We start from the raw sequence: 27,895 nt of genomic DNA, 5'->3' as shown, positions 1-27,895 counted from the left end.
AAGGAGCAAAGTAGTAAACACATATTTTTTTGTCTTTTTTTTTTTGTTTTCCTTAAACATTTAAAAAACAATTACATCTCTTCATCTGTACAGTCACACAAGATCAATGCCAGGGCTCTATATATTAAAGAGACAACATAAATTACACCCATTGACACAGTTTTGCATTTCTCTGCTGCTTTACAAATGGAGCTCTAGAGCTGTTAGGACACAATGAAATCACATTGAGTATTTATACCAGGCTGCCTCTTGGCACCAGTTCAGACTGCCAAATATAGCCTGTTCCCACCCCTTTTGGTGCTAGCTTGTCTCATCATGCCCAGAGACCTCCCTTGAGAACAGGAGGTGCCCCCAAGAGTGACATGTTTTGGGGCTTGTTTCTGGGAACTTCCCCCTGAGGAAAGGAGAGGAAACTCACCAGGAGGTCTCCAAGACATAGGCCAAAGGTGGTCTTGCTGTATGTTCAGTGAACGATGAGGTGAACCACAGAGGAACATGGAGAGGAGATGGGCAGCACAGTGTAGTGGGGGAAGACAATTACTGATGGTTTTGAGGCAGGAACAGATGTTTGGAGACAGTTGTGGGGGGGTGGGTCTTCTGCTGCATCCCATCTCCTGGCTGGATTTCTAACATTGCCCCATTTCTGATTCAAGCCCAGAAGGGCTTAAGGTGCAACTGGTCTGCAATGGGGTTGCAAGTCCCGGCCCCAGGACAGGAAGCAGAGCAGAGACCTAGCAGCAAACAAACAGAGCATGATGCTCCTGCTCCATATACCAGGGCCTGGCTGAGCCACGGGCAGGTGAGTGGGTGCAAGGCTGGAGGGAGGTGCAGATCAGGTCTCCCACTGAGCAGCCTCCCTGCTGCCAGTTTTAGAGGAGATCAGAGAGCAAATGGCATGAGGAACTCATCCAACACTGGGCAGAAGTTGCAGAAACCGCTTGAATACTGGCCAGATTTCTCCCGTTGCCATCAAGAGTCCTCAGTGGGTCCAAGCAGAGACAAGGGAGCCAGGAATACAACTAAAGAGTGAATCAGCCAAATGAACTGCCTGATATAGAAGATGCCCTTTGCACCAGAGTAAATGCAAGCTGAGGCTTGAGGACCATGTCATCCTTCCACCCAGAAGATGCCTGGCACTGGCAGCTGGGCAAGAGTTGGACTATGCACCACCATTTCAGCCCCTTGCACCAGTTTCTGTGGAAAGAAGCAAGACATGCCCAGAAAAATCAGAGCATGGCCCTGCTGTGCTGGCCAGGCTTGGCCCCATCGTGTTGCTCTGCACCCTTCTTGCAGGCTTTGCTCTTCAAGACAAAGCCATATTGACGCCTGCCAGTGTCACAGTCACCACATGCATTTTTGGGACCTGGGGGAGCACTGCAAGGAGGTAAGAGCTCCTCAGCATCCACACTATTGGGAGAAGAAGGAGAGGGAGAGGTGAGGAAGGTCCAGACAAGGTCTAGTCCAGCAAAAACTCCTGACTGGCCCCATCGTCAGCATGTTCTTCCCAGGCAAGAGCTGGGAAGGTGAAGGACCTGGTACTAAAGAGAGGGGCTGAGGTTTGAGGACAACTTACATGGCTCCAATATCCAACCTTCTGTTGTCCAGCACTGCCATCTTATCCCGGGTTCCCTCCTGCTCCCCTTTCCCTGAGCTCCAAGGTGTGAAGGAGCAAACCTCTATAAGAAGCACAACCAAAACTGACTCAAACACAGCAGTGCTACCCAGAGGGCAGAGGGGATCTGCGAGGGAGCCACATTGCCTGGGGCCAGGTCCTGTGTCCTTTCGTAGAGGTGCAGTTTGTCTTTGTTGGAGTGAAGCATCTTCACGTCCTCAAAGGCATAGTAAGCAGCCAGCATGAAGTTGACATCCCCGGTGGTGAGGAGGTCAAAGACACAAGACTGAAAGTAGAGGTCCTCCACGGGCAGCTTTTCTCTGCACTTGGCCGTGGCCGTTTCGTAGGTGAAGGCCTCAGGAGGGACGGGCAGGCTGGAGCCCCTCCTCCGAGCACGACCCTCTGTGGCCTGAGCTGAGTGGATGGTCTGGAAGTCAATCTGTTGGTTGAGTGGGCAACCCCGGAGGCACAGGTAGAGGCCCTGACTGTCCCGGTCCTCCACGGCATTGACCACTTCATCTGGCATGCGCACAGCAAAGGTGAGGTACCGGCCCACCTGCCTCACCACGATGGTGGTACCGATGTACTTCGCCTGGATCTCTATGTGTTGGCCCGACACCTTCTCAGTGATTTTCAGGCTGTTGGCTCCGTGCTTGTCCCCACCATTCTTGGAGCCATCAACAAAGGCAGCGGGGAGCTCATCCATTTCTGCCTGATACACTTTCTGGTCCACGCACTCCTGGAAGCTCTTGAAGATGATGGTGAGCTGAAGAGAAAAAAAGAAAGAAAGGAATGTGGTTACAACCACTGATGACCACCTCAGAGCACATGGACACCACCAGGAGCAGCTCAGGACGTGCTGCTCAGCCAGGCTGGGATTGTGGCCTTCATTTAATGAACAGGTGTTTAATGCCGAGAAGTTGCTCCAAATTTAGACATTCAAGACACAGACACCCTGCTTCAGCACAGGGATGAGGACACTGCGTATGGAGTCAAGACCCAGCGGCTGAACTGAACTGGATCTGCACTATCTGCTGGTACAACACAGAAGCTCCCTTGTAGCTGGAGCTGGGTGGGGTATCACAATTCACAGGCCTGTGGTGGCATGCCCACACATGCAGCACTGTTTTGCCTCCAGGGCCTGGCAGACTGCAGAGGGGGGGGAAGCTCTGCCTCTCTTAGAGATGGTGGAGGTTCTTGGGCTCCCATGACACTTAAATGCCAAGGGCTAGACCTCTTCCTTTCCTTGGCCACTCGCAGCCCATCTTCTCTGGGCCCCGGAACACATATTGTTCCATCAGCCATGCAGAAACTTGTGTTGGGCATGGTCAAGTGGTCAGGCCCTTCTAGGGGTACTTTGGGTATAGACTGAGCCCAGCACGGCACCCCCACCTTTGGCTGGGCTCCAACACAGTCCCGTGCTTGAGGAAGGACCTCACAGTACTTGCTGACCAGGCTTTGGGGAAAAGCTTGATGAGGAGGAGGAAAATGAGAGTTTGCATGGAAGGAAGTGAAAGTTGTTTTTCTTCCCATGCAAACTATCCTTCCTCTTTCACCTTTTGCAGACTTCTTCCTCTTGTACCTCTTCCCATGAAGGAGGACTGGTAAGAGCAACCTCCTGCCACGTGGGCCCCATGCAGAGGCAGACTGAGACCTGATCAGCGTGGGGCAGGGCTGTTGAAGAGAGAGCTGCAGCAGCTACAGAGCAGGTATGCCTGAGTATGAAGGGAAAAAACTAAGGCACCTCAAGGACTGGGCTGAGCACAGTGGTGGCTGCCAGCAGCTTTGCTACCAGTAGTGATGGTGAGAAACCCAGAGCTGTCCAGAACTCTGGTTGTGTCTCTTGTCTCCCATTCACTTCTCTACTGAGTGCTCAGACGCTCCCATCCCTGTGGCAGCTCTGCTGTCCTCTCCTCAGCCATGTCATGAGGCACCACCATGCCTTGGGTTTCAGGCTGCTCTACCCTTTGCATGGATCTCCTTTTACCTTCTCTGGGCCTAGCCCTGCCTCTGGCTGGAGGAAGAAGGGGAGACCAGAGAACATCATGCAAAAGCACAAAGAACCTAATGGGCCAAGAGGTTCCCATCCTTTCCAACAGCACATGGTCCTCTAGCAATGACCCAGTAATGCTTTCCACAGCTCATGCTGCAGATCTCATGACTAATCCTTCCTTACCACAAGCCCGTAAGGCAGATAAGGAGTGAAAATGCTCAATTAAAACGGAGATTCTGGAATCAGGCTTTGAAAGTGCAGGTCCCTGAGGTCCTTAAGGACCACTTCCCTCAAGGCTGACTTCCTTGCAAGCTTTAGCAGGTTTTGGTATCTTTTGGTAGGTAAGAAGTTCAGAGCATCATTAAGACTCTTTAAGGAGGTTCATTAGAGACAGGTCAAAACCAAAATGCCAGCACCATCTCAGGCTAAAAACACCATGCCCAGAGCTGAGAAGCAGTCCCTGTCCCACATATGCTACTCACTTCTCCCCACATGCAGGGAGAAGCACAACTCCCAGACACCTCCAAAAGGAAGAGAATGCCTCCAGCTGACTGACCCTCCCTGGTTTTGGCACAAAAAGTGATCCATTAGCCTTAGAGCTTGTGCACCATGGAGCAACATAACAGTTCATCAGCTCCAGGACTCTCCTGAAGCAGGGGCCATGCCATACAAGTCCTGCTGTATCACAGCAACAGATTTTCACTTGCATTTTCTCAGTGTTTGCCTTCAGGTGTACCTTCAGGATGGTTATTTAGACTGTCAAAGCATCTCCAGAACAGACTGCCCCACAAAATGCCTTGACTGGGCTGCAAACCACAGACACAATTACGAGCCCAGGCACAGGAGACAGCAGTGTGAGAAGCTCAAGCTCCCTCCAGACTTTGCCCTGCAAGCTGGATCCTCACTTGGAGGGCTGGCTTGGGTTTGCTTGGACCGTGGTGTCCCCTGTATGATGCCACCATCATTCCTAGTCTGGGTGTTCTCAGCATGCTGGAGTCTTCCAGGTGGGCACCCTCTTAATTTGCAACCTCCCACTTTGGCCAAATTAGCCCTCTGAGGCCATCTCAGCCTGCTAACCACAATGGGGTTGGATGTGCTCAGGAGGAAACCAGAGGCCACTTAAGTGAAGGTGGGGACAAAGGAAGGATGGGCACCTGATATTTAAGACCAAACACTCAGCTTTGAAGGATCTCCCACCCAGTCCTACCCTCCCCAAGGACACGTGGAGAAAATGGTGGAGAAAACACTGGAGAGAAATGCTGTACAGGAACACCTCTGCCCTTGGCCACCTCTGTTCCCAGGGACATGCCCAAGGCTCACCTTGCTGGTGGCAGTGGCTGTGGAGCCAGGCAGCACAGGCGTGTTGGTGACCTGGACGTTCAGGTAGTTATTGTCTATGAGCGGCCAAGCCCCTTGCACCTTGCAGGTTTGGAAAGTGTCTGTGAAAGTCCTAAGATGGGGATCCCCAAACAGCCCACAGTGGGTGTAGTTGGGGGCAGCCGAGTGCTTGTGAAAGCTCTTCTCGTAGTGGCAGATTTCGGGGCTGTCAGAACGCTCCTGGCTATCCCCAGGAGGCAATGTCCGGAGGCGGGGCTGGGATGTGGGGCCATCTTTGGAGCAGTTGTGTTGCCCCATGAGGTCATCTATGCCATGCACAGCCGAATGGTAGGCCAGGTCCCCCCTGCAGGTGCGGGCAGTGCGGCGGGTGCAGTGCGCGTAGGCCCGCAGCGCTGTGCAGAATTCGGGCACCTCCTCTGTGCCCAGGTGGTGGGAGCCTGACGTGGCCGCCCAGAACTCAGAGTTGCACTTGAGGATCTTGCATGGAGACGTCACTGCGGGAGAGAGGAGGAAAACACAAGGTGGTCAATATGCTTGCAGTGCCTGCCCCGGGGACGTCCAACTCTACCCCCAGCAAGAGGCCGATGTCGTCCTCCTCCCGCGGCCTAAACTCATGACATTGGTTCTACCGCGTGATGGGGCTGCGCTCATCAGATGTGACCCTCTCACATGACCCAGCTCTCATGCATCAAAGCCGAAGAAACCAACAGGATCTGCCCCAGTTTTAAGCCAAGAAGGGAAAGAGCACCCAGCCTTTAGATAAATGCTCCTGGGGGGGAAACCAAGTTGTTGAAGAATGGGACATATTCATTCGTAGGAATAAGGGAGGGTTATTAAAGTGAGGGGAGATGCAGTGGGGTTTTTAATGCCTTTTTAGGGTTTGACCTTCAAAATTCTGTGCTGCATGATTTACTGTGCATTCTGTCCAGACCAAGCGCTACCAGAGCAAAAATCTCTGTTCCATTTCCTCCTTCAAGGGTATGAAGAAACCCAGCTCCTGCATGACCGCCAGGCCCCAGACACACTTTGGCTTGCAGAGGTCAGAGCACAGCAGAGCCAGCGGCCACCCCACCATCCTCACAGCTCCAGCCACACCAAAAGCACTGCCTGCCAGCATCCCCTTCCCCCCTGGAAAGAAGCAGGAGCCAACCCCCCCCTTACTTCTCACTGCTGCCCAGCCCTGGGAGCCCCTTCCCTGCCACGGCCCACTGAGGGAGAACAAGAGATGGAGGAGAAAAACCGGCGTGGCAGGGCAGGGTGTGGGGCTACCAGCAGAGCCCCCGCCCTCAGCTGCCCACAGGCAGCAGGGTCTTCTTGGAGCTTAGCTCGAGGCAAGGAATATTCAGATCCTGTTTTTTTCTTTCCCCCTCCTTGTCAGCTCCCCCAAGGCAGCGTGGCTTCCCTGGAGCAGAGGTGAAAGCAGCAAGGCCATCGCTGAGCATCGCACAGGCACTGCTCTGTCCCTGCCAATTTGGAGTCCTGCTGGGTGAACCTAGGCTCACACCACTTAAAAGTAATGGCGTTTTCCTTCCTTTCCTTTTAATCGACCCCCTCGGAGGGCTTGGAGACAGGACGGGCTCAGGAACAAAAGGCAGCAGGCCGAGAAGAAAATCCCCACCATTTCCAGATGCTTTTGTGGAGCCTCTTGCAGGCATACACCTATACTCCTGTCTCAGGGTTTGCTTAGAAGGAGGCTGGTAAGGCATCTGTGCCAAAAACATTTCAGATTTGTTTAAAGAGAAAGTTACAAACCCCAGTATTGTTTCAAGGAAAACAGTATGTTTTAGTTTTAAACACTGCAGTGCTGGAAACCTAAACAGAGTTGGTGCTGGAAAATCAGAAAGGGAGACCTAGGCTATAAAACACTAAGCAGTCCAACTTGAAAAATACGAGGCTGTCTCTTCTCCCTTTCCAAGAGTGAAATGCAAATAGGAAATGGTGACAGGTTCCTCAGTTTTAAAATTCATGTTTAATAAACTCAGATGCTAGCAACAGCACTGAGGACCCAGGAGCTGTTTTGTCTTAGCAGCATCCCATCTAAACCTGCAAGAAGCACTGTGGAAAGCCTGTAAAGCCTTTAAATGTCAGGTCACAAAAAACTTCTGACCTGGGACATGAGCTTATGTTTCTGCTAAGCCACCTGCATTTATGGGTCAAATTTAAAGAATATTTTTTATTTCATGTCCTTTTCAGCCCCAAGAGCGTTGTTTTCCACCAGACACTTTGCTTATCAGTGGGCTTTCCATCCCAGCCATTGGGATGGATACACTCCATGGCTTGCAATGGAGTGTACTGCTCGGCATTTCTCCTAGAGAGATGTGATGCAAACGATATTTTTACCAGCATGCCCAGCTCCCCAGCACTGCTCACCCTGGCTCTGGATGTTCTATATCTAGCACAGGGCTTGAACTCAGCAGAAGTAAGGGATGGCATTTAGTGCAGTCAGAGTGGCAGAAGCAAGTGAGTTTGCTGGCAGGGAAGCAAGCAGGGGTGTTTCAGAGCATGATGCTCATGGCATGGGTTTATCAGAATGAAAAATAAGGCAAATGGATCTCAAATCCATCTGACCAGAGACTGCAAGTGTAGCTTTGGAGATCCCCCAGGACCTTCCCAATGAAGATGTAGCAAAAAAACAGGCAGGAGTGAGTTCAACCAGTGCCACTACTGCAGGTTATCCCAAAGAGCTGTGGCACCAGGCAATTAAAGTCATTGCTTTCCTAGTAGTTATGTTAATGTACAGCTTAAGGATGCCTTGAGGTTGCATGTGGCCAAACCTGCTGTCACTGCAGCCTTCACTTGCCAGCACAGTCCCAGGAGGAGCTGGAGGACAGACACATCCCTGGACAGGCAGAACCATCACACCCCACTTCACCCAACAGCTCAGTAAGGCAACGGGATGCCCTGTGCAAAGCATCCCATCCCACAGCCATCTTGCAGAGCCCAGGCTGCTCTTCAGATGGGATCTGATGGGATTTTTTTGATTTTTTTTTTTTTGAGCAGGAATAGAGCCGTGGCCTGTTGCTCTTTAAGGCCACGCTTCACCCGTTTGTGCCAGGAGATGCAGGCATGAGCTGTCCCACCCTACAAACAGGGTGGGCTGCTCCAACACACCCTCCCGACAGTGCTGAATGCACCCCCACGCCAGGCACCGCCCTAGGGTCAATCGTGACTTTATAAGGTACCGATTTAAAAAAAGAAAAAAATAATATATCCAACAAAGCAGAGGGCAGGGGAGCCCATCTCCTTCCTCCCTGGGCCTGAAGGGGGAGCATTCTTCTTTAAGATGTTATCGCTCCGGCTTTGGCACCAGTCCCTTTTTTTGCTGTTTCACTCAGGGCCCCATATAAGGCCAGATTTCCAGGTGCTGCAGTGCGAGCGGGGCCATGCGCCCACCCGGCTGCTCCCGCCTGGGCTTTCCCCTGGGTGCCCCGCCAACCACGCTGGTGGCCACTGGGTTTGACAAACCAAACCACTGCTGCTGCCAGGGAAGAGGGGGGACACCATGGCTGGTGGAGGAGCACAGACAAGACCCTCTCCCCCCTCCCGACAAGCAGGCTTTGCCTCTCCCCTCTGGCAGCAGCTTTGGCACAGTACTGCAGGCTCATTTGTACCCGGGCCAAGAAACGATGTTTATTCAATTTCACATAATCTATTTTCCATCGACTCACAATGGATCTGTTTTTCAGCCACAGATGACTTAGCACGGAAACAAACCCCTCTCGAGCAAGAACCCAGCAAGGCTTCCCTGGGATCTCTGAGACACCCATGGGGCTGGGTGATGCCACCACTCTTGTCCATCGCAAGGGTCCTTAAACCAGAGGATGGGTGATTCCAACCCCCGGTAGCCAAGCCAGCTCCCAACCTCCCCATTAGCTTCTCCTTTCAACAGTTCGGTGCTACTCAGACCAGGGACAAGATTTCCTTCACTATCCTGAAACCAACAGTTTGGGAAAAGTTTACCGCCAGAAGAAATCATTAAACCACCTGAATTCAGCCAGCCCTGCCCTGTGCACAGCATGGTGCCCCATGTTTGTTCAAGTATACCTCCCAAGAGGACTTCTGCAGTCTGCCCGTCCTGAAAAGCCACCCCTTTCCTTCACGGGCTGTTGCAGGAGTTTATCACCTTTTCAAAACACGGGTCTTGGTTCTAAGTGGATTTTATCTGACTTCATTGTAAGGACATAAAAAAGAACCAGTGATTTTCTCTAAAGCAGTAAAAGGTCTGTTAGCAACCAGTACGTTTCCCACAAAGATATTTAAACACTGCAATCAAGTCACTTGTCAATCCTCTAGATAAGCTAAACGGTTTGCACTTTTAAGTTCTCACTGGAAGGTGTTCGCCCAACCCTACCATCAGACCTCTCCCCTGCAGGCTTGCTTCCTGCAAAACCCAGCACCCTGACAGGCGGTATCAACGTCGGACGTGCACTAACTGCTCCCCTGAGGTCACCCCTTTCTCCAGGGCAGTGCACCACAGCGGGCACCAATAACTGCTCTTTAGCTGCAACCTTTTCCAGAGCTCCCAATTTGCAAACCACTGGTCCTCCACCTACAAGCATCCGCATGGTGAGCTCCCATGTGCTCAGGAGCCTGGGGTAGCACGGAACCCAGATCCTACTGCTCCACCCTCATCATAGGTGTGTGGTATTACCCACTGTAAATTAAGTGTTCAAACATACAACATGCACACATCTAACTTTAACAGTCCTTTAATTAGCAGTCTCCCCTGTTTTCCCTTTGGTTGGTGTCATGCTACCTGGATTTTATTTCCCCTAATGATGCTTTTACAGAAAACTTCCACAAAATTGACAATTCATCTGGTTCTCCTGCAATTTCTCTAGCAAAGAGATTTACTGGAAATTAATTTCAGTATGGAAAATCCAATTATTTTAAGATTCTTGGGTACATATTAACCAGACCTGTTCATTTTAAAGTGTTCACTGCTAAGAGATGTTGTTTAATATCCTCTTGGTTACTAACAGGCTGGAAAGTATTTCATCACCCACATGTGATGCAAATACATCACCCCTCATCTTTCCAAATATATGGACTGAAGTGTAGATATGCAAGCCTCACACATGCAGTAAAAGGCTTTTTCGGAGAACACAGTAAAATGTAATTACCTTTGGCTTCAGATCTGAGCACCTAGACTTAGGCTCCTAAACATGTATTTATTTTAGTAATCTAAATAAACATATTTATGCTGACACCTCAATAGGAAAGGTACAATCCTTGGAGGTGCTAAATACCAGAGACATCTACCAGCTCCAAGAAGATGTGGGCTGCTCAGCTCCTAGGTGGACAATTGTCACCACCACCACCAGAATGATCCCGAAAGAGTTAAAAATCCCACAGTGCTCAAGTCTAGCTGATGGGATTCCTTCCAGCAAGATTTCAAGGCAAAATCAAAAGACCTAAGACCCTTCTGTCCAGCCTCTGGCTCTGTCTGTGTCCCAGTGGGAAAGTCTACACAAGCCACCCCACATTCCAACCATGCTGGACCCACATCTTGGTGCCTGCATGGGCCACGGGGCCAACACACATCAGCCGGTGCCTTGGCACACCAGGGAGAGAAATGATCCCATGGGTCCTTTCCCCAGCCCTGATGGATGAGCTGTCGTGGGCAGGGGCAGCTCTCCTGCAGCCCCAAAGGGCACCATGGGGTGAAGAAGACCCAAGGGCCACCTGACCCAAACTTCATGAAAGGATTTGTGCACCATGGCAGTGCAGGGCTCTACCAGCGACCTCCTTTGAACTGTTAATCAAGCACAATCTTGCAAAATAATAGCCTGGTTATTATTGCCTTGTTTGCATAACAAAGAGGCCCAATAAAACTGATTTGACTGTGCTCAGAGGGGGTGTGAAAGATCAACCCTGAGAAAAGAGCTGCAGGAATGCAGCAAACTGCTCCAAAGCCTCAGCCCAGGAAGAAAGACAATGCAATTTGCCATCAAGAAAAGCCCAATAGACCAATAAATTACCCATGTGCAAAGGGATTAGATCAGGTTTCAGTTGCACTGAAGTGGGGGGAGGAGGACCAGGAAGAGGGAACTGAAGGAGAAAAATAAACCTGACTCTCTTAAAGTGCTGGAGCTTATATTTTGCAAAGGCGTGCATGGGGAGGTTGGCTCAGAGGGGCCACCTTCCACGCAAGGGCCTGGGGTTTGTGCTCTTTCCCACTGGCAAAAGCAGCAGATGCACTAAATCCAAGCAAAGGACGTGCTGTTAGGAGTGACTCTAGATGTATCTGAGAGCACACCACAATCCAAGCAGCTCCTTTTAACCCAGTCCTTGTCTTGCTCAAGAGGATGCTGGGAAAAAAATCTCTCTTGCATTCAAGTCAAAAGAGGGACAAAGAAGGACTTCTCCCATTTCAACCCATGTCAATCACTAAAGCATCTTGGAGGACCTGCCACAGCCAACTCCCTTTTGTCCTCAGCGTTGAGTTCATGGCCCCCCATCTCTCCTCTCCAGGCATTGCAGAGACACGGGGCAAGCACAGGCAGGAAAAAGCAGAGTCAGTGTCTTCATTGGCTGCAGCACGAGGTGTGTTGGATGCTGCCGAAGCAGCCCTTGATCGCTCCTGTCACTTAGCTCTTCTGGCTCAGAGTCAGCTTACCCTGGACCCAGCATGCTTAGCAGGGATAAACGTATCTCTCCCCAGCCCCCCTCCCAGCCAATTCTGCTCCTCCATGTTCACCTCAATGCCACCACGCAGGGAGAAGGTTGAGCAGACACCATCGGAGAGGGCATCAACCACGGAGCTGGAACCCAGGGCCATGAGCTGATGGTGCCGCTCTAAAAATCACCAGCAAATCTTGGAAAGTTCAGGAGGCACCGTGGGCTGGAAGGAGGAACCAGAATTCACAGCAACTGAGTCACAGACTTTGCTCTTAAAACTTCATCTTGGGATTCAGGCTTCAGCATTGCATTTGCTGAAACTGTTGAGCTTTCACCACCTGGGAGGCAGCAGTGCTGGTGGATGGTTCAGAGGATTCAGATGGTTTCAGATAGTTTGCTCCACCAACACATACCATGAGCTGGTGAATGGAGGATGAGGAGGGAGAGGGGGAAGCAGCTATCTCTGATTCTTCATCTGCCAAAGGGTACTAACAAAGCTGGCTCCACACCATGGCGTGCTGCAGACTTGGAAAGAGGTTCTGGAGCTGCACACCTGGGTTTTTCCAGCTGGGGAGCACCCAGCTGCTTTCACCCACAGTTCTCAAGAGCAGGTAAATCTCCCTGAGGGGAGTGGTCCATTTTACAGACAAGGACACAGAGCATGTGAAAGGTTTCACCCAAGATGAGAGGTGGATTTGGTCTCTCATCCCCTGCACGGAACATCAGCCTCACCTTTCTCTCCCAGCCACCAACACCCATGTCCCCCAATCCTCTGAAGCAGCAGTACCCAGGAAAGGACACGTCCACCATCCACCCCCATTTGCCAAGTGTTTCAGGTTTCCAGCAGACATCCCTCTCCCCACGCTGAAGCTGTTTTCCCAGGGTGCCTTTGAAGGCACAGCTGCCACCCACCAGCGCCCGGGGGCCCCTCAGGTGTAGCAGCAGGTCCCTCACCCTCCTCCCCCTCGCCCTGGCAGGGCTGGCAGGGAAACACTTTCTGCTCACAGGTGTGGATTCCCTCTAGGAATAATCATCTCCGCCATGCTCTTGTGAAATTTCAACCCTTCAAACGCAAAGGTAAATGAGACACAAAACGAGGAGATGGAGAAAAGCCTGGAGCACATAAATCTGGATGAGGCAAATTTATACAATTAAATGCCTGCCAAAAAAAATTGCGGCATCTCAATCGGAGGCGTTGGTTTTGCGCGCAGGGCGTGGGGTGGCAGCTGCACGGCTGGCAGGGAGCAGCCCCCATGAGCCCACTGAAAACCCACTCGGGGAACCCAAGTGATGCTGGAGCCACACCTGGGGACACACAGGGACCTAGTACATCCCTCCTGTGGTTTGGGTTCCCACTCAGCACCAGTCTCACTCCCCATCACTGATGCCCTGTGGAAGCCATAGTATCTGCTCGTGCTTCACAGCCACAGACCTTCAGTGGTTTATATATCTTTAAAGGCATCTGATTGCTAGCCTCCTGGGCTCAGGCTTTAATTCTAAGAGAAGAATTAACTTTTTGACTGGAGCCCACCCCCACGGACCCACTGCTTGGCACCCTCCTATCCCCAGCACAGTGAGACCAAAGCCCAGAGCCTGGATCCATCCCTCAGCTGTCCCACCACATGTACTCATCATCTCAGAAAGGGCCAGAAGGAGTGTGTCATATATAGCAAGAAAAAAAGGAACGTAGCTTGTCTGAAAACCAAAATGTCGTAGACCATTACTAGGGCTTTGGGGACCAAAGTCAATAGCTGTCCAGGAAGGAGAGGAAACCAAGGAAAGAGAGAAAACACCTGAGGCTCAAGTGAAGCTTGCTCTCTGCCTGACCCATAAAAACCCTGTATACGGAGGGATAGCTCTCCTTGCTGGGAGTTGAGTGGCCAAACTCCCCTGGATGCTCACCCAGCAGAAAGAGGGACTGGACACCCTTCTTGGTGCTCCACCCTGAAGGACTTACTGTTCTCACATCTGCAGGGACGCCAGCCCCTGGCTGCCCTACACACCATGCCGGCCCCTTAGACAGAGCGGCTCAGTCTGCGCCTACGAGGGTTGCGTGTATGTAGGAGCCAGCTTGTTCTCTGCAGTAAGAGCCCGATGACTTCATCAAGGGGATGGCATCTGGTTTTGCACTTGGCCATAATTCAATTCTCCCCCTTGCTGCAGGAATTTCAGCTGGTGAAGCAGTGATTTACTCAGCCGGGCTGCACTCGAGTGCAAAGCAATCTTGAGGCTACAATCGAACGCCCTGTTATTTTGAGAGCTTATGGACAAGGAAATAAATATCCTCTTCTTTTCATCCCACTGGTTGCCAAGTGCAGGGTATAAAGCTTTTTAAAGGCATTTAGGGGCTCTCCTCTTAGAAGTGCGTTCCAAGTGCTGTGCACAGCCAGGCAGGGCCCTGCCTGAACAGATCACTCCTTATCAGCAACATTGAGACAGGATTTGCCATGACAGCCAGAAAAAGGCCAGGCACCTGCCCCACCATCACTGCATCTCTGAGCATCCCCCATACTCCCTGAAACCCCTTCCTCTTTGCTCTAGCACACATTTCCCCTGCCTTGCAGCAGCCCCAAGTTCACCCCTGCTCTTCAAGACACCTGGCACCCAATGTTCTTTTGGTTCTGGGTTTCCATACTCCCCCTTATTCCAGGTTTGGTGTCTTTTCCAACAGGCAAAGCAAATTAAAGCCAATCCAATCCATCCAGATGGACCAAACCCATCGCTTTTGACCTTTGCTGTCCTGCTAACATTCATCCCTTGGGAGCTATAGGATTTGGCTGGGGCTCTCCCAAAGAACTGATGGTCTGAGAAGAGGGGCTCCCTCAGACTGAGCATCACTCTGCCAGAGCCTACAGTTGTTTTATGAGATGTGTCCATCAGGGAGCCAGACAGGAGAATGCAGAACTCATTGCTGCTGAGCCCTGACCCAGTGCTGCAACCCAACTCTCTATGGCAGCAGGTTAGTGCCAAGACAGAGCAGAGCCCCCAGGTTAGGAAGTTTTTATGGCTGCCCAGCCCCATAAGCACTTTCATGTGCATATCTGACTAAGTGCAGCTGTTCAGGCCACAAAGAAGGAAACCTCAGCTGCTGCCATGATAAACCCAAAGTCACTCTTAATATCCCCTGATTTCCAGTAAACAAGGGCTGGGAATTTCAGGATTTTCTGTGGAAAAAAAAGCAACACATTCACCCCATCTGCATTAAAAACAAAGTACCTCCTTCCAGACCCACAATGAACCTTGCTGGCAATTGCAGAGAACTCCTCTTCCAAGTACAAGACCGGCTCCCAGCGAGCAACAAAACAAGGAAGCCAAAATATTTCCAGGTTTACGTTTGAATCCCTCCCTTCTTCTCTGCCCTGACAACATCCCGCACAGGCGTGCTCCTCCCCTGCCTCCACCTTGCCCACAGCTCTGGGGAGGTGTTGTTCTATCAGCCTCTAAGTCCCCCCTTCTCAATTTCAGCTTAATGCTGTGATCACATCCCTCCCTGATGCTGAAACAAAAGCTATGTATCAACCCATCCCCTACACCTCCAGTAGGGATGGATCCTTATCTGGAATCAGCCACATTGCCTGGACAGACTAAGGGCAGAAATCTCAATATTTTTTTTTTTTTTTTTGGGGGGCGGGGGTAGGAGGGTGGAGTGTATTACAGCCAAAATGGCAAAGCTGAATACAAACTGGAAAAGCCAAAAAAAACCCCAGAGTTTATGAGTGTAGCCTGACATCTGGGACAAAACACCAAAGGCCAGATTTTGAAAGTGTAAGAGGGTACCAAAAAGATAACGCTGGGGTTAGCTCAGCATCCCTGGGATATCAGGGTCCCAGCCAGGAGGGGAGAGTGCCCATGAGCATCCAACACTGGGACTTGGCACAAGCCTCAAGCAGGACTGGTCTTCTGCCTGGGAGACTGCCAAGAGTGGCCTGCTCTGCCCAAATCTCCTTCCCCAGCTACCCCATTGCCCAGCGGTCACCCTGACCCAGAGGGGTCCCAGTCCCAGGGTGCTGGATAACAGGAGCTGATCAGGAGGCAGTGGGTGAAGCCATCGGTATGAGAGCAGCAAGAGCAGCAGGAATCCAGTCCGAGGTGTGCATATAGTGGGGAGGCTAAGAAAATAAATAATAAGGCACAGACTCTGCAAGGCACTGATCTGACACGCGGAGAGCCCATCTCGGCAGCCCCCAGCAGCCCTGCTCACCCGGGGCTCTCAGGAGGGGTGCAAAGCTTCTTTGGAGCTGGAAGCCTGCTGGCAACCGAGAAACTCGCAGAAAGCACAGAGAAAAAGGGGCAATGGATACGTCAGGGCACGCACACACACCTTTTTCCTACCTTCCCACCCCAAAAAGCTTTCAACAAAAGCCCCCGCCGTGCTCCCAGCCCTGTGCATGGGGAGCACCCTCTCCGCCTGCACCCCGTCCCTGTGGGCTCCGGATCGCCTTGTTCTGCCAGTTCTTTGCACCTTATTTGACTGCTGAAGGGAGAATCAAACAAAGCAGGCAGCCAGATCTCCTATCAAGTTCTTTCTTGCACCGTAAATCTCAGCCTCAATGCTTTGCAACTCAAACGCTCCGAAAAGGGCGTTAAGCAACACAGATGGGAGCAGGTCCAGAAAAAGAAAAAAAAAAGAAACACAGATAGGGGGGGGGTTCAGCTTCCAGCCTGCTGAGAAGTCCCTTAGGAAAAGTGGAGTTCAGAGGGACACCTCAGTGCTAAGGACAGTGCTGGAAAGGCTTTCCTACAATAGGGCTAGGAGGGCAAAGTGGCCGGGGGAGGGGAGGGAGAAGAAGGGCGTAAAGCAGTTATTTATTTATTTATTTACTCTATGTGTGTGTTTAAGACTGCTTCACCTATGGCTATGCTAAAGAAAGGCAGAGACGATTTAAAAAATAATTTTATTTTTTTTTAAAGGGGAAAGTTTTTCTAAATTAAAAAGATAAACGGGGAGATTTAAGCATTAGGGCTTTTCTTTCTCCCTTCTGCTTTCTCTCCTTTTTTTTCCCCCCCTTGCAAATGAAAAAAAAAAAAAATTAAAAAAGGAGGTAAAGAAACTGGAGAGTTTTGGAAGGAACAAATCCGCCTCTGTGGACTGGGTTTCCCCTCCCCCAACAAAAACAAGCACTCAGGGCTTGAAGGAATTTGCAGGCAGAGATCTGCCAAAAACATTGTGAAAAACTATGGGGGATTCATTGGAAACAGATGGCGTTTTCAGCTGTAATTCTGAAATTCTCTCCTTTTCTGACACAATACAAACAAACTGGAGCTGGGGAGGGGGGAGGCAGAGCCCAGCACTAGGTGCGAGCGGCCGGGGGTGCGTGGGGAAGGGCGGGCGGGCGAGGGCTCGGCCGGGGGAGCCGCTGCTTGCCGAACCATTTGGTTGCCATCCCACCCTCGGACAGCCCTACAGCTCCCGGGATAACTTTTCCAACGAAATAATGGCGCGAACCCCCATACCTAAAATAATAATAATAATTTCTAAAAAGCCCATCCAGAGGCCGGGGAAAGGGAGAGGGGGGTGGCGGGGAGAAGGGGGAGCCCGCTCCGTGCCGCCCGCGCATCCTCCGCCGTGCTGCCCGGCCCAGGTGTGCCCCGGGGCCCTTTTCCCCCCTCCGCGGGGCCCTGCAGCCTCCCACCCCCCTTTCCCGAAATCACAAAGCAACGACTCTCTTTTTTTCCTCCCTCCGCAACCTCCCTCCAGCTTTTCCCAGGAAGGGAGGGGGGCTGGGAGCAGGGGGTCCCCGCCGCTGCGCTCATGGGCAGAAATTTGACATCGGGGGTGTTCACCTATGGGTGTCGTCCCCCCCCCCCCCCCCCCCCCCACACACACATACACACTCCCCTGCCTTTCAAGGCTCAAGAGCACACCCGGGAATGGGCGAACAACGTAACCTGCCTGACGCTGTCAGAAACAACCCCCGGCTGCCTTGGCCGGGGAATTGCTTTGATTCCGACCATCTCCTTCCTTGTGGGATGAGGCGGCAGGGAGACAAAGAAGATGAGGTCAAGGAAAAACACCCACTGCAGCTGCTTGGGGAAAAGGGAACGGGGAGGGGGACACACATCGAAACTGAGCCCCACTTGCTTATTTTAAACATGTGGCAAACGGCTGCGAAGAGAGGGAGAAAGAGGCCCAGAGACAGGGGGAACAGAGGCGGCTATCCAAGGGCACCGCGAAATACAGGGAAAATAGATCTTCAAAATAAAGAGGCTGTTCCTTACCTGAAGGGAAGATGCAGAGAAAGACAGGGAGGATTTGGAGAAGTCCCAGGGCTGTGGATCCTGCCCCTCTCCCCATACCCATCCATCCAGCTCGAGCTTTAACCACTATCCTCTCCCTGAAGAAGAGTTTAAAAAGGGAAGAAAAAAAAAATGAGAGGAGAAGATAGGAATAGGAGAAAAAAACAAACAACAAAACACAAAAGGGAAAAAATAAATCAATCGAAAGAAAGAACTGGAAAAAAAAATTAAAATCAGAAGCCCCACATGGCTCCGCGGAGCTATGCAGGGACAGGCAGCCCCAGCTCCGGTGGCCTCCGCACTGAAAGATTACACAGACTTTTTTTCTCTTTCTCCTCCTCCTCGTCTTCTCCTTCCCTCCCATGACAGACCAGCCCAACCATCAATCATCCCTTCTGCCTTCCAATGCCTGCATCCTTTCCCGGCGCCTCCTCCCCTCCGCCCGCCTCCCCGGCCATGCTCCTCCGGCGGCGTGGAAGGGGCGGGGGCAGGAGCAGCCACGGAAAGGAGAGAGGGAAAGAAAGAGCTTGGGAGAGCCCTACGAGGGGTTTTTTTGCTGGTGGTCGAGTCACCAAGTCTTCCCTTGCTCTTTGGAGAAAGAGGCCCGGCGGTGTCCCACGCATGATGGGCTGCGGGAAGGGCGCTGGAGATTTTGCCCACCTCTTATGCACCGCAACTCAGCTGCACTTTGGGGAACGGGCTTCCACCCACCCCTTTGGGGTCTCGACTCCCATCGCGCTCTCCCTTGCTTTTTCCACGGGCCTAACGAGAGCCCTTTCTGTTTCTTAAAAATTACGTAATTTCGGGGTAAAGGCATTGTACAGCAGGAGAAACTGAGGCAGGGGGATGCTGATGAGGGGCGGAGTTTGCAGATGGATACTGTGGTCCCAGGTCCCCCGGGGCATGCCCTTCCAGGCAAAAGGAGAAACTCCATGCCACCCCAGCCCTCGCTGTGCAGGAGGTGTGAGGGTTTCACAATCTCCCCAGGTCATTCACCTGCACTGGCACTGGCAGTGGTGAGGTAAGCCCAGGTGACTCAGAAACAGCAAGTTTCACAGATGCCTATCCTTAAACCAACACTCCTCTGAAAGGGGGACAACTGTCAGCGGGTCCCTGAATGTAGCTGCTAGTCTGCTGAGGACTGATGGAGAGGACTCAGTTCCTATGCTCCCTCAGGACCTCCACCACAGACTGGTCTACACCACCCATGTGTGTAAAGACCTGGATGTTCAGCTTTCTCTTAGGAGAAGTCCCACCAGCTGTGTTGGTACCCATGTCCTGCGGTACCTGCTCACTTTGTAAGCACTCCTCAAGGGAGTCTTTGGGCAGCCCCCAGGCAGCTGATAGTCCTGGTTGCCCCCTCCCTACTTATGGACCTCGTAGATGGAGCAGCAGCTCAAGGCACACAGCTATCATTTATTTGCCTGCTGGGCTTCAATGTTTCCTGCAATGCCACAGTATGGGGAGGTGAGCAAATTGCATTTCCAGCCCCACCATCCCAGTGTTCTATTCTACCCAGGAAAGGGTTTAAGCCAAGGGGGAAGCACCCCCCTTGAACAGCCCACTTGTATCTGTTTGAAGTTTCCCTAGGAGGATGTTTTAGCCACTGTGAACCAAAACAACTTCACATTTGAATGAGTGCCCGTGGGTGTAATACTCTTTAAGTAATATGCTTCAGCTTCTGCTTTGGATCACCAGCCCTCCTTTGACTGACTGCCTCCTTGCCATCCTAATGTTTCAACCCTCCTCCTCTTGAGGATCTTACACAAAGAATGAAAGGCTGCTGGTTGTTTCACAGAACCCTTCTCCCCACTCTGTAAGTGCTCTGTAATGCAGGGTCTGTCTTCCTGCAGCTTGGTATAGATCAGGGATGCTCCTTGACTCTGCTTCTAGTTGTCTTTGGAAATCCCATTCTCTTCTGCCTCACAATCATCCCTAAAGATGTTTTTTGGAGTGATGGTAGCTTAAAGTCTCTGAGAAGAGTTTGCCATTTCCTCCTGTTGTGGAATGAGTCTGTAATTCAGCTACAATAAATATCCCATGGAAGGTGAGGTGAGGAAGAGGAGATGGGAGTGAATATTCAAGAAGCAAAGTGATCTAACAACATCTAAGTCTCCTTGGGGAGTTAGAGCCCCCTTGCTTCCAAATGAAGGAGGAGCTTCACTCCAGGCTTCGCTTCCAGGCTGCAACTGGAATTCAAATGCTGAAACTTTTCCATCTGCGACCCAGATGGGATCCAGAAATCTTGGGGCCTTGCCTGCTTGACTTTAAGATCTGTCTTGGTCCTGATCCTCCTGCAGCTGCACTTAAATGATGTCCACTAAAGTCAGAAGGAACTCTGTATGCAGAAGAGCTGCCAGACCGGGCTGAGCTGGGCAGGAGATGAAAGCTGGCAGGCCGGATCCAGACCTGTAGCAAAGGCAGTGTGGGAGGAACACCTACACGAAGCACCTCTTTGTGGGGGATGTCAAACAGGGGCAAATATGTCCAAACCCTGCCAGCTGCTCCTACCACCCAGGAAGAAATGCCTGCTGATGGGATGTGTAGGCAGCTGGAGCTGGAAGAGGCCTGAAGGGAGGAAGGAGAGGGTCCATGACCTAGTGAGAGCCTAGGCAGGGGGGAGAGAACCAGGGGATGGGGTTTCAGACCCCAAATCCCTTCCTCTTGCTCTCACCCTGTCCTCTTGCAATGCTGCTCTTTGCTTTTATTTCATGCTGAAAAACACCACTTCTGCTATTATCCTGGCTGGTGACATATAGCATGATCTATTTACTTTTAACTTTAAAAAAAAAAAAATCTGAGTTACGAACTTTTAAAATCCAGCTGCTAAATAGCTTCTTTGGGGTTGGTTTGATTGTTTGGCTTAAAGAGCCACTTTGATATTGACCTTTTGTGGCAAGCTGACATATTGCAAAGATAGAATGGAACCCAGTTTGAAGCATTATTTTTAAAATAGAACCTTTGTTGGAGCTTCTGTCTTTGGTGTAGGGAAAACCGTGCTGACATAAAGCAACGGCCCAGTGCCCCTGACTCCAGTTTGTAAAAATTTCTCTTTGATTTTGCTCAGTTGCATCATGCATTGCAAATGGAATTGCTGTTTTTGGCACCAATCAAAGCAGCAGATCTCGCTGGAGAAAACAACAGATGTGTCCAAACCGTAAATGCAGAGCAGGAAAAGGCCCCAAATACGGTGTGTTTCTGAAATCCTGCTCCCCCTCCCTTCCATGTGTATTTTTTTTTTTAAATAACCTTCACTTTTCTGATTAGCTGAATCTAAGGTCAGGACTTGAAATTACCCACTGAAACGCAGGTTATGTGAAATGTAGATCTCTGCCATGCTTGATAGGGATATCCAGGCTTGGCAGCATGGAGTGCTTTGTGTTTTCTTCAGCTTCTTTATTTCTTGAAGCCCAGTCGGGAGCCCCGGTTTAGGCAGCATCCAGCCCAGTGCTTTTTGCAACCCGCGTGTGGGAAACCACCCACCACTGAAATGCAAACACCTCTGAGGCACCGCGGGGTTAGTGGCTCAGCTCCGGCGGAAAAGGCCCCTCCGTGGTCACCTCCACAGTGATTCTTGTGTTTGGTGTCATTAAGGAGGGGTGACATGCAAATCACAGCCGGGGTTCGCTGGTAGCATTCTCTGAGGTCTTTGGAGGAAGAGCAGGAAGATCCCAGTTCCTGGGGGGGAGGAACTCAGCTGGGGTCATTTGTCTCAACTTTACTTTTCTCTGCCCTGCATCATGTGCGTGGGTCTGGGCTTCAAGTGGGGCTTGAAGGAAAGTGGCTAATTTGAACCCTAAGGTTTACAGATGATTTCTCCCCTTCCTAATGGAATTATTCACAACCTCTAATTATATGGCTAAAATAGTAAACATGGGTATTTCTGAAGACTGTAACTAGTAGTTAGAGGAATAGATGTGAAGGCTTCTGGTCTGCTCCTGACTCTCCTGTGAACTTGGAGCATGGCGGCTCTTCACGCATCGGTCTCCGCACAGCTTCAGCACGTGGCTTCCCCAGCTCTGCCTCAGGGCAAGGTGTTCAACCAACACTTCTTGGGGGCTGCCTGGGATTGCCCAAGTAGGAAGCTCATCCCGAAATGTCCTGTGATGGAATGTGTTTGGGGTGAGCAGCAAAAAAATCGCTGCCTAAAGGAGGAAGAAAGGAAGTTGGGAATGGAAACCCCCAAATTGTTGTCTGGGTAGGTTTTACACTGATCTGAAAAGGTTCATGGAAGTAAAATCAGACACCTGTTCTGTGTCCCTTAATAAAGAAAAAAACTCTGAGGAAGAAACCAAAAAACCCCAAACCCTTCATTTTTCAGCAAGTAACAGCCACACCTCTCATGTTTGCAAGACTGGGAAATGCCGTAGTTAAGGACCCTTCTTTTACTCATTTTACCCATTTTAAAAAATAATTTTACAGTTTCTCTGGGTGACACAATGAGCAAATTCTCCCTGAGCTGTGCCCCTTGAAGGTGCTGAATCTGTGGATAAATCCTCTTCGCTCCTAACCTGTAGTCTTGCAGTACAAGGCCTAGCAGTGCAGCTGAGAGGGCAAGTGTCCCCCAAGGTCCAATTAGTGCCCTGCTCTGAACTTTGGTAGTAACTGAACAGGGCAGGTGGAGGTGGTGGCATGGAGCTAGACTTCCAAGACCAACCCACTCACACATAGCACAGGGCAGAGAAGAGTTGGTTGGTTTAGAAAGTCCACCTTGCCAGAGCTCCCACTGTGAACATCTGGCAGGATAGAGAGGCCAGTGGGTCAAAACTGAACTAAGATTCAGCTTTGTAACACCAAAAAATAAAACAGTAAGGATGCTTTGTTGACCTGTGCCTTTGCATCCACAGATCAACTGATGAACAGCCTCAACTGAAGATGCTGTGGGTGACCCTGCTGTGGGCTCTCTCATCGAGGTGCCTGCTACAAGCTCACAGCCATAAAAGTCACCTCTAAACCCTCACATGGCTGGACACGGAGAAGGGATGAGGGGCTGGTGGAAAACTTTCAGTCTCATCCATGGCAGAAACCAAAACAAGCAGGGAGAATAAGAGTTCATCACATCAACTTTTTTTGACTGGTGGCATTCATTCCTGTCTCTTCCTTTCCGTGGCTTGCAAAGCCTTATGGGGTGAAGCCTGACTCCTACACATGGGAGCATGTAACCATCCCTTGTTCGGCAGTGTTTGGAGGGCTGGCTGGAATTCACCATCTATATATTTAGTTCTCTGCAGGGAGCTGAGCTTCCTGGCCCAGGTTTCTCTTTGGGGTAAATATCAAGCACTCTCTTTAGTGTATCTTCTTCACATCTGGGTTCCACTCTCAATTTAAAAAAAAAAAAAAAAAAAAAAAAGGTGGGCTGGAAGGTTCTCAAGAGCAAGTTCAAATGGCCAAATGTCAGCTCAGCAGAAAAGATGGATAAATCTAAACTGCCAAAAAATAAACAGCACAGAGGAGCTGCAGAGAACTGCATGTTTATCAGCAGAGACAGAAACCAGTCTATGTAGTGGGACAGTCTATCTCTGCTGCTTTTGCAAGTTACTGGTATCTCAAAAAGGTGCAAACGTAGCTCTCCAATTCCAGCCCCCCAAACCAACAGGTCAGCTAAGGACATCACCTGGATCTCATTTAAAGGTGAGGGATGGCACTGTGCCTTTGCAAATCTGCATCTTCAACTGATTGAGAACTGGGTTTTGAGGGATCCTATGGAAAAACCACCTTTCCCAGGTTCCCTTCTGTCAATTCTGACAGCCATGGCCAGGAATATATCCTACCACAGGGCACCTTTCCTGTGATCTCAGTCATGAAACACCAAGTGTCATCAGCTGATATAAAACTTTGCCCTGAGTATCTGAGAGCCATTCCTTCTTACGGGAAAAAAAACCAAAACAAAACACCTAAACAACTTTAATCCACCACCTCTGTAGGTATTTTGGCAAATTAAACTAGGAGTTTTTTGCGGAGGGGAAGCAGCTCGGAGGTGGCACTGGGAATCCTCACGAGTGTACCCATCTCGGGGCTGCGCTGGGAGTGGGACTGGATCTGGGGCTGGGCTGGGGCTGGCCCCACTGGGTGGTGCTGTTATCCCTGCGCCGTCTGCAAAACTATCCAGTTTATAAAATAAATGCAATCCAACGCCGCCTTAAACCACATGACATAACAGCAGCTTGCGAGCTCCCATTAAAATCTCAATTTGGGGAAATTGATTCTACCTCTGAGCAATTGCGATGCAATTACTCCAACAGGCAGCAATCAAGAATCACATCAAAACAACACCAAACTTTCATCTCCTGCCTCGCAACCACCACAACAAAAAGCACCTGTCTTGCAAACACAGCCCGGTTTCCTTCCATGCCTGTACTGTTCGGGGAGGGCAACGCTCCGGTCCCAGTGCAAATGCCAAGTTCTAAACAGGGGCTGCACCGCCTGGTGCCTCGGAAATATCCTGACTGGGGGGTACATTCTGCCCCCCTGAGGTTATGGACCCTTTAGGGACCCGGTTCACCGGGAGTCAAGTCCTCCCCGGCCAGACACGCTCCAGCTGCCGGTCCTCTCCCTGCGCACAGGCAGATGTGGCCGTCCCTGCCCACGTCCCACATCTGTCCAGCTGTCACCCCCCCTCTTTTTTCCCTCAGAGCTTCCAAAACTCCCCAGCGCCTTGCAATCAAGGTGGGGGAGTTAGGGAATAGCCTGGTGTCTCCGCAGACGAAGCGCCCCGGTCTCGATAATCGCCATTAGCCTAGTGATGAGCTATCCAACAGAACGGGGAAAATATTGGGGGGGATATTTTCAGTTTTCAGCAGCGGTCTGCAAGGAATTAATCGATTGACTTAGCCCAGCAGGGTGCATTTTTAGTGGCAACCACCAGAAAGGAGGAGAAATGAATAAACGCATGCATGCCAGACTAGTATCAAGCCGGACAGAGGGAGCGATCTGGGCAGAGAAAATCAGGTTTTGGGTTTTTTCCTAAAAGCGGCTGGGGAGGGAGGAGACAGCAGGAGAGCGAGAGCGCCAGCCTCAACAGGTCCCGGGGAGGAAGGGCCATGCAGGGAGTCGGGGCAGCTTGTGGCGGGGGGCCCCGTGTAATCCCCCGCCCCCGCTTACCTTAGCGGCCGCATCAGCCTCTCCAGCCCGCCGGGGGGATCGGTGTAGGGAGCGGAGGCTTTTTTTTATTATTATTTTTTCCCCAGGAGGAGGGAGATAAAATAAAAATCAAATCAAATCAAATAGAAGCCAAGACAATTAAATAAAACAAAACAAAATAAAACCAAATTGCTAAAAAAAAAAAAAAAAAAAAAAAAAAAAGTAGAAGAAGCGGTGGCGGGGGAGTCGGGGGGGGGGAAGGGGGTAAAGGCCGAGCGCCGGGCGCGGGCAGCCCCCCCTGCCCCGGCGCGGAGCAGCGCGGCCTCGCTCAGCGGGACGCGGGGAGCCGCATCGCCCGCCCGGAGCATGTGAGAGGCAGCGGAGGAGATAGAGCCAGATAGGAAGGTCCCCTCCCTCCCTCCTTTCCTCCTTCCTCTCTCCCTCCCTCCTTCCCCTCCGCACACGTTGGGCAGCGTCGTTCCCCGGCAGCAGCGGAGGGGAAGGGGGGGAGGGGGAGGCAGCAGCGACGTTCCCCTCGTCGGGCGGAGGGGCAGCTGGTAGGGAAGGGGGTGTGGGGTGTTCAATCTGTCCTCTCCTCCAGCACCCCCTCTCTTTCCGCAGCCTGCCAGGGTGGTAGGGAGGCAGCGCGGGGTTGGCAGGGTGACCTCCCCACCTCGGAGGGGTGGGGATGCTCCACCTGCAGCAGGACGGTATGAAGGGAAGGAAGGGGGGTTTGAGGAGGAACGCGCTCTTCAAGGGCTCGGGGACTTTCAGGTGCTGAGACCATCGTTTGCTTGGTGGGGGACTGCAGTGAGGGCTGGGTGGGGAGATGGAAGAGGCTGCAGGCGGTGAGGAAGGGATGGAGATCCCAGGCTGCACTGAGAGCCCCTCAAGCATAGCCCCCCTACCCCAGCTGTCCCGGCACTGTCTGGAGCTGGGCAGTGTGGCAGATCCCCCTTCTCCAGCCTTCCCCAGCCATCAGAGGAAGCCTGGGGCGAGCACCCAGCTCCCATAGAGGCCGGGGGGGGGACTGATTTTGGCATTCATGGGTACGAGGGTGCCTGCCTTTCCACTGCTGTGATGGGAAAGCTCTGAGTGCAAGGCTATGCCAGCCAGAGTGTCAGACACACATTTAATTACTGCAGCCCCGGAGCCACAAACGTGCTAAATATGCTGTCGCCGTAGTGTGTGGATAATAGCAGCCCTTTGCACAGTGTTTCTTTCTCCCCCTCCCCCTTTTTTTTTTCCTTCTCCCAGTGCAAGAGACAATTGCAGAGAGCACACAGCAGCTCTCTGCTGCTTGATTAAGTCAGCAGTGAAAGAAAAAATGTGCCTTTACAGCTCAGGCTTAAGGAGGGATTTGAGTGTGCGTTAGGTACAAATTAGAAAATGGATCTGATTTAATCACAACAAATATAAACAGCCTTGCCACGGAAACCCTGCCATCAATGAGGTCTTTTTGTTTGAACTGTGGATACTCTGGGTATATAGTTCTGACAAAGGAGCAATGTGTTTAGGGATGTACTATTAAAGCAAGAACAGAGAAAAGACTGGGGAAAGCTTGATGCATACCAGATAAGTTATCAGCTCTAGAAGGAACTATCCTTCCGTAATAATTACTTACAAATCAGTTCACAGTTCTGGATGCTGTGGTGTCTGGATCCTATAGTATAGACAGAACTGCTTCTGTCAGGCCTGGGATGCTGCACAGACAGGAAATCAGGCACAAGCCCTGCCTGAGAGGAGGTGAATGGCTTGTGCAGAGGAGCTCCAGTAACTGCAGCAGACAAAGGGGAACAGGGGAAAAGTGATGGCAAGGCCAGGCCTTCCTGCAGGTGTGCACAGTGGGTTGGGCTTGAGTCCCAGGCAGTAAAGTACTGTACACTGGAGTGTTACTAATCTGAGCACTTGGGGACTGTGGCACCACTGTTGAGGAGGGGGCTGGCCACCACAAACACTTTGCCTGAGGTTGTGTTGTGGAAGTGCTTCCCTGGGAAGGCAAAGCACAAGGCAGAGGGAATGGCTCATGCATAGGGTGCTGGAAACATCTTGGTAACAGCAGCAGAGGATTTGGGGAGCAGCAAAGTGGTGCTGAACTGGTTTCCCATTGGGAATCATGGAATGGTTTGTATTGGAAAGGTCATCAGTTCCAACCCTCCTGCCATGGGCAGGGACACCTTCCACTAGACCAGATTGCTCAAAGTCCCATCCAACCTGGCCTTGAACGCTTCCAGGGAGGGGAAATCCACAGCTTCTCTGGGCAACCTGTTCCAGTGGGAACTGGAAGCTCTAGAGCATGGAAGCTCCCAGGTAATTATAGCTGCACGGGTGGGAAAGCTCAGAAGTCTTTGCTGTCTGCTTCCCTCAGCTCTTATCAGCACACTGTTATTCTTTGGCAGCACAACAGGAGTTGGCACCTTCAGTTCCAAGAGCAAGGTGCATGGCTTTGACCTTGCCACTTCCTCCATAAACACCCAGCAAGGTGAGGACCATAGGTGTAGGTGTAATAACACCCTCTTTTCACCCTTCTGTGTGAGCTTCGCCCCTGGGCTGAGAGCAACATCCAGCTACCAGGGCATTGCTGGAGATGCAACAGATAGGTAACTGGGGATCGTGAGAGAAGAGAGGGACTCAATGGAGGATGGACTATTGGCCCTAGAGATAGGCTTCAAGAATAGTGGAGTAATTTTTTTTTCCTGGCCTGTAAAGTACATCCAGGTGAGAATTACATCCAGAATATTCAGACTTCCCCTTTTCTTTGCTTGTCCTGGGAATTTCCGATTTAGTGCCTGTGACCAGCTTCACCTACTCTGTACAGTAGATGAAGTTGCCCTCCTCCCTGCACAGGGACCTGCTTGGCTACAAAACAAAGCAAATAATGCCAATACACTTTGTCCTTCCAGAAACCAGTAAGACACTCAACTGAGCTGGCAGTTAAAGGAGGAGCTTGGCCATAGGAGAAGAGGGATGGAAGTGCAAGATCCATTGCCAGCAGGCAGGTGGCTGTCCTGAGG

At 51.2% G+C, this 27,895-nt stretch overlaps 1 protein-coding gene across 1 annotated transcript; it reads right to left on the bottom strand.

Moving 5' to 3' along the window:
• Nucleotides 1–51: 51 nt before the first annotated feature.
• RGMA (repulsive guidance molecule BMP co-receptor a) lies at nt 52–25,241 on the bottom strand. Its single transcript, XM_071754270.1, has 4 exons — nt 24,903–25,241; nt 17,784–17,899; nt 4,926–5,437; nt 52–2,378 (listed from the first exon to the last, which is right to left on the bottom strand). The coding sequence occupies exons 1-4, from the start codon at nt 24,914–24,916 to the stop codon at nt 1,677–1,679; spliced, it is 1,344 nt and encodes a 447-aa protein (XP_071610371.1). The 5' UTR covers nt 24,917–25,241; the 3' UTR covers nt 52–1,676.
• Between the last annotated feature and the right edge of the window lie 2,654 nt (nt 25,242–27,895).

This window comes from Heliangelus exortis, chromosome 11, assembly GCF_036169615.1.
Source record: "Heliangelus exortis chromosome 11, bHelExo1.hap1, whole genome shotgun sequence".
Taxonomy (NCBI): Eukaryota; Metazoa; Chordata; class Aves; order Apodiformes; family Trochilidae; genus Heliangelus; species Heliangelus exortis.
Note: the sequence above shows the minus strand (reverse complement) of the source record. Positions and strands in the feature narration are given on the sequence as shown.

Excerpts from the sequence above, each read along its gene's own strand:
- RGMA (XM_071754270.1), bottom strand. Across the intron at positions 5,438-17,783 it reads TCTCTGCATCTTCCCTTCAG|TGACGTCTCCATGCAAGATC; the intron begins GTAAGGAACAGC and ends TCTCTCCCGCAG. Across the intron at positions 2,379-4,925 it reads CAGCCACTGCCACCAGCAAG|CTCACCATCATCTTCAAGAG; the intron begins GTGAGCCTTGGG and ends TTTTCTCTTCAG.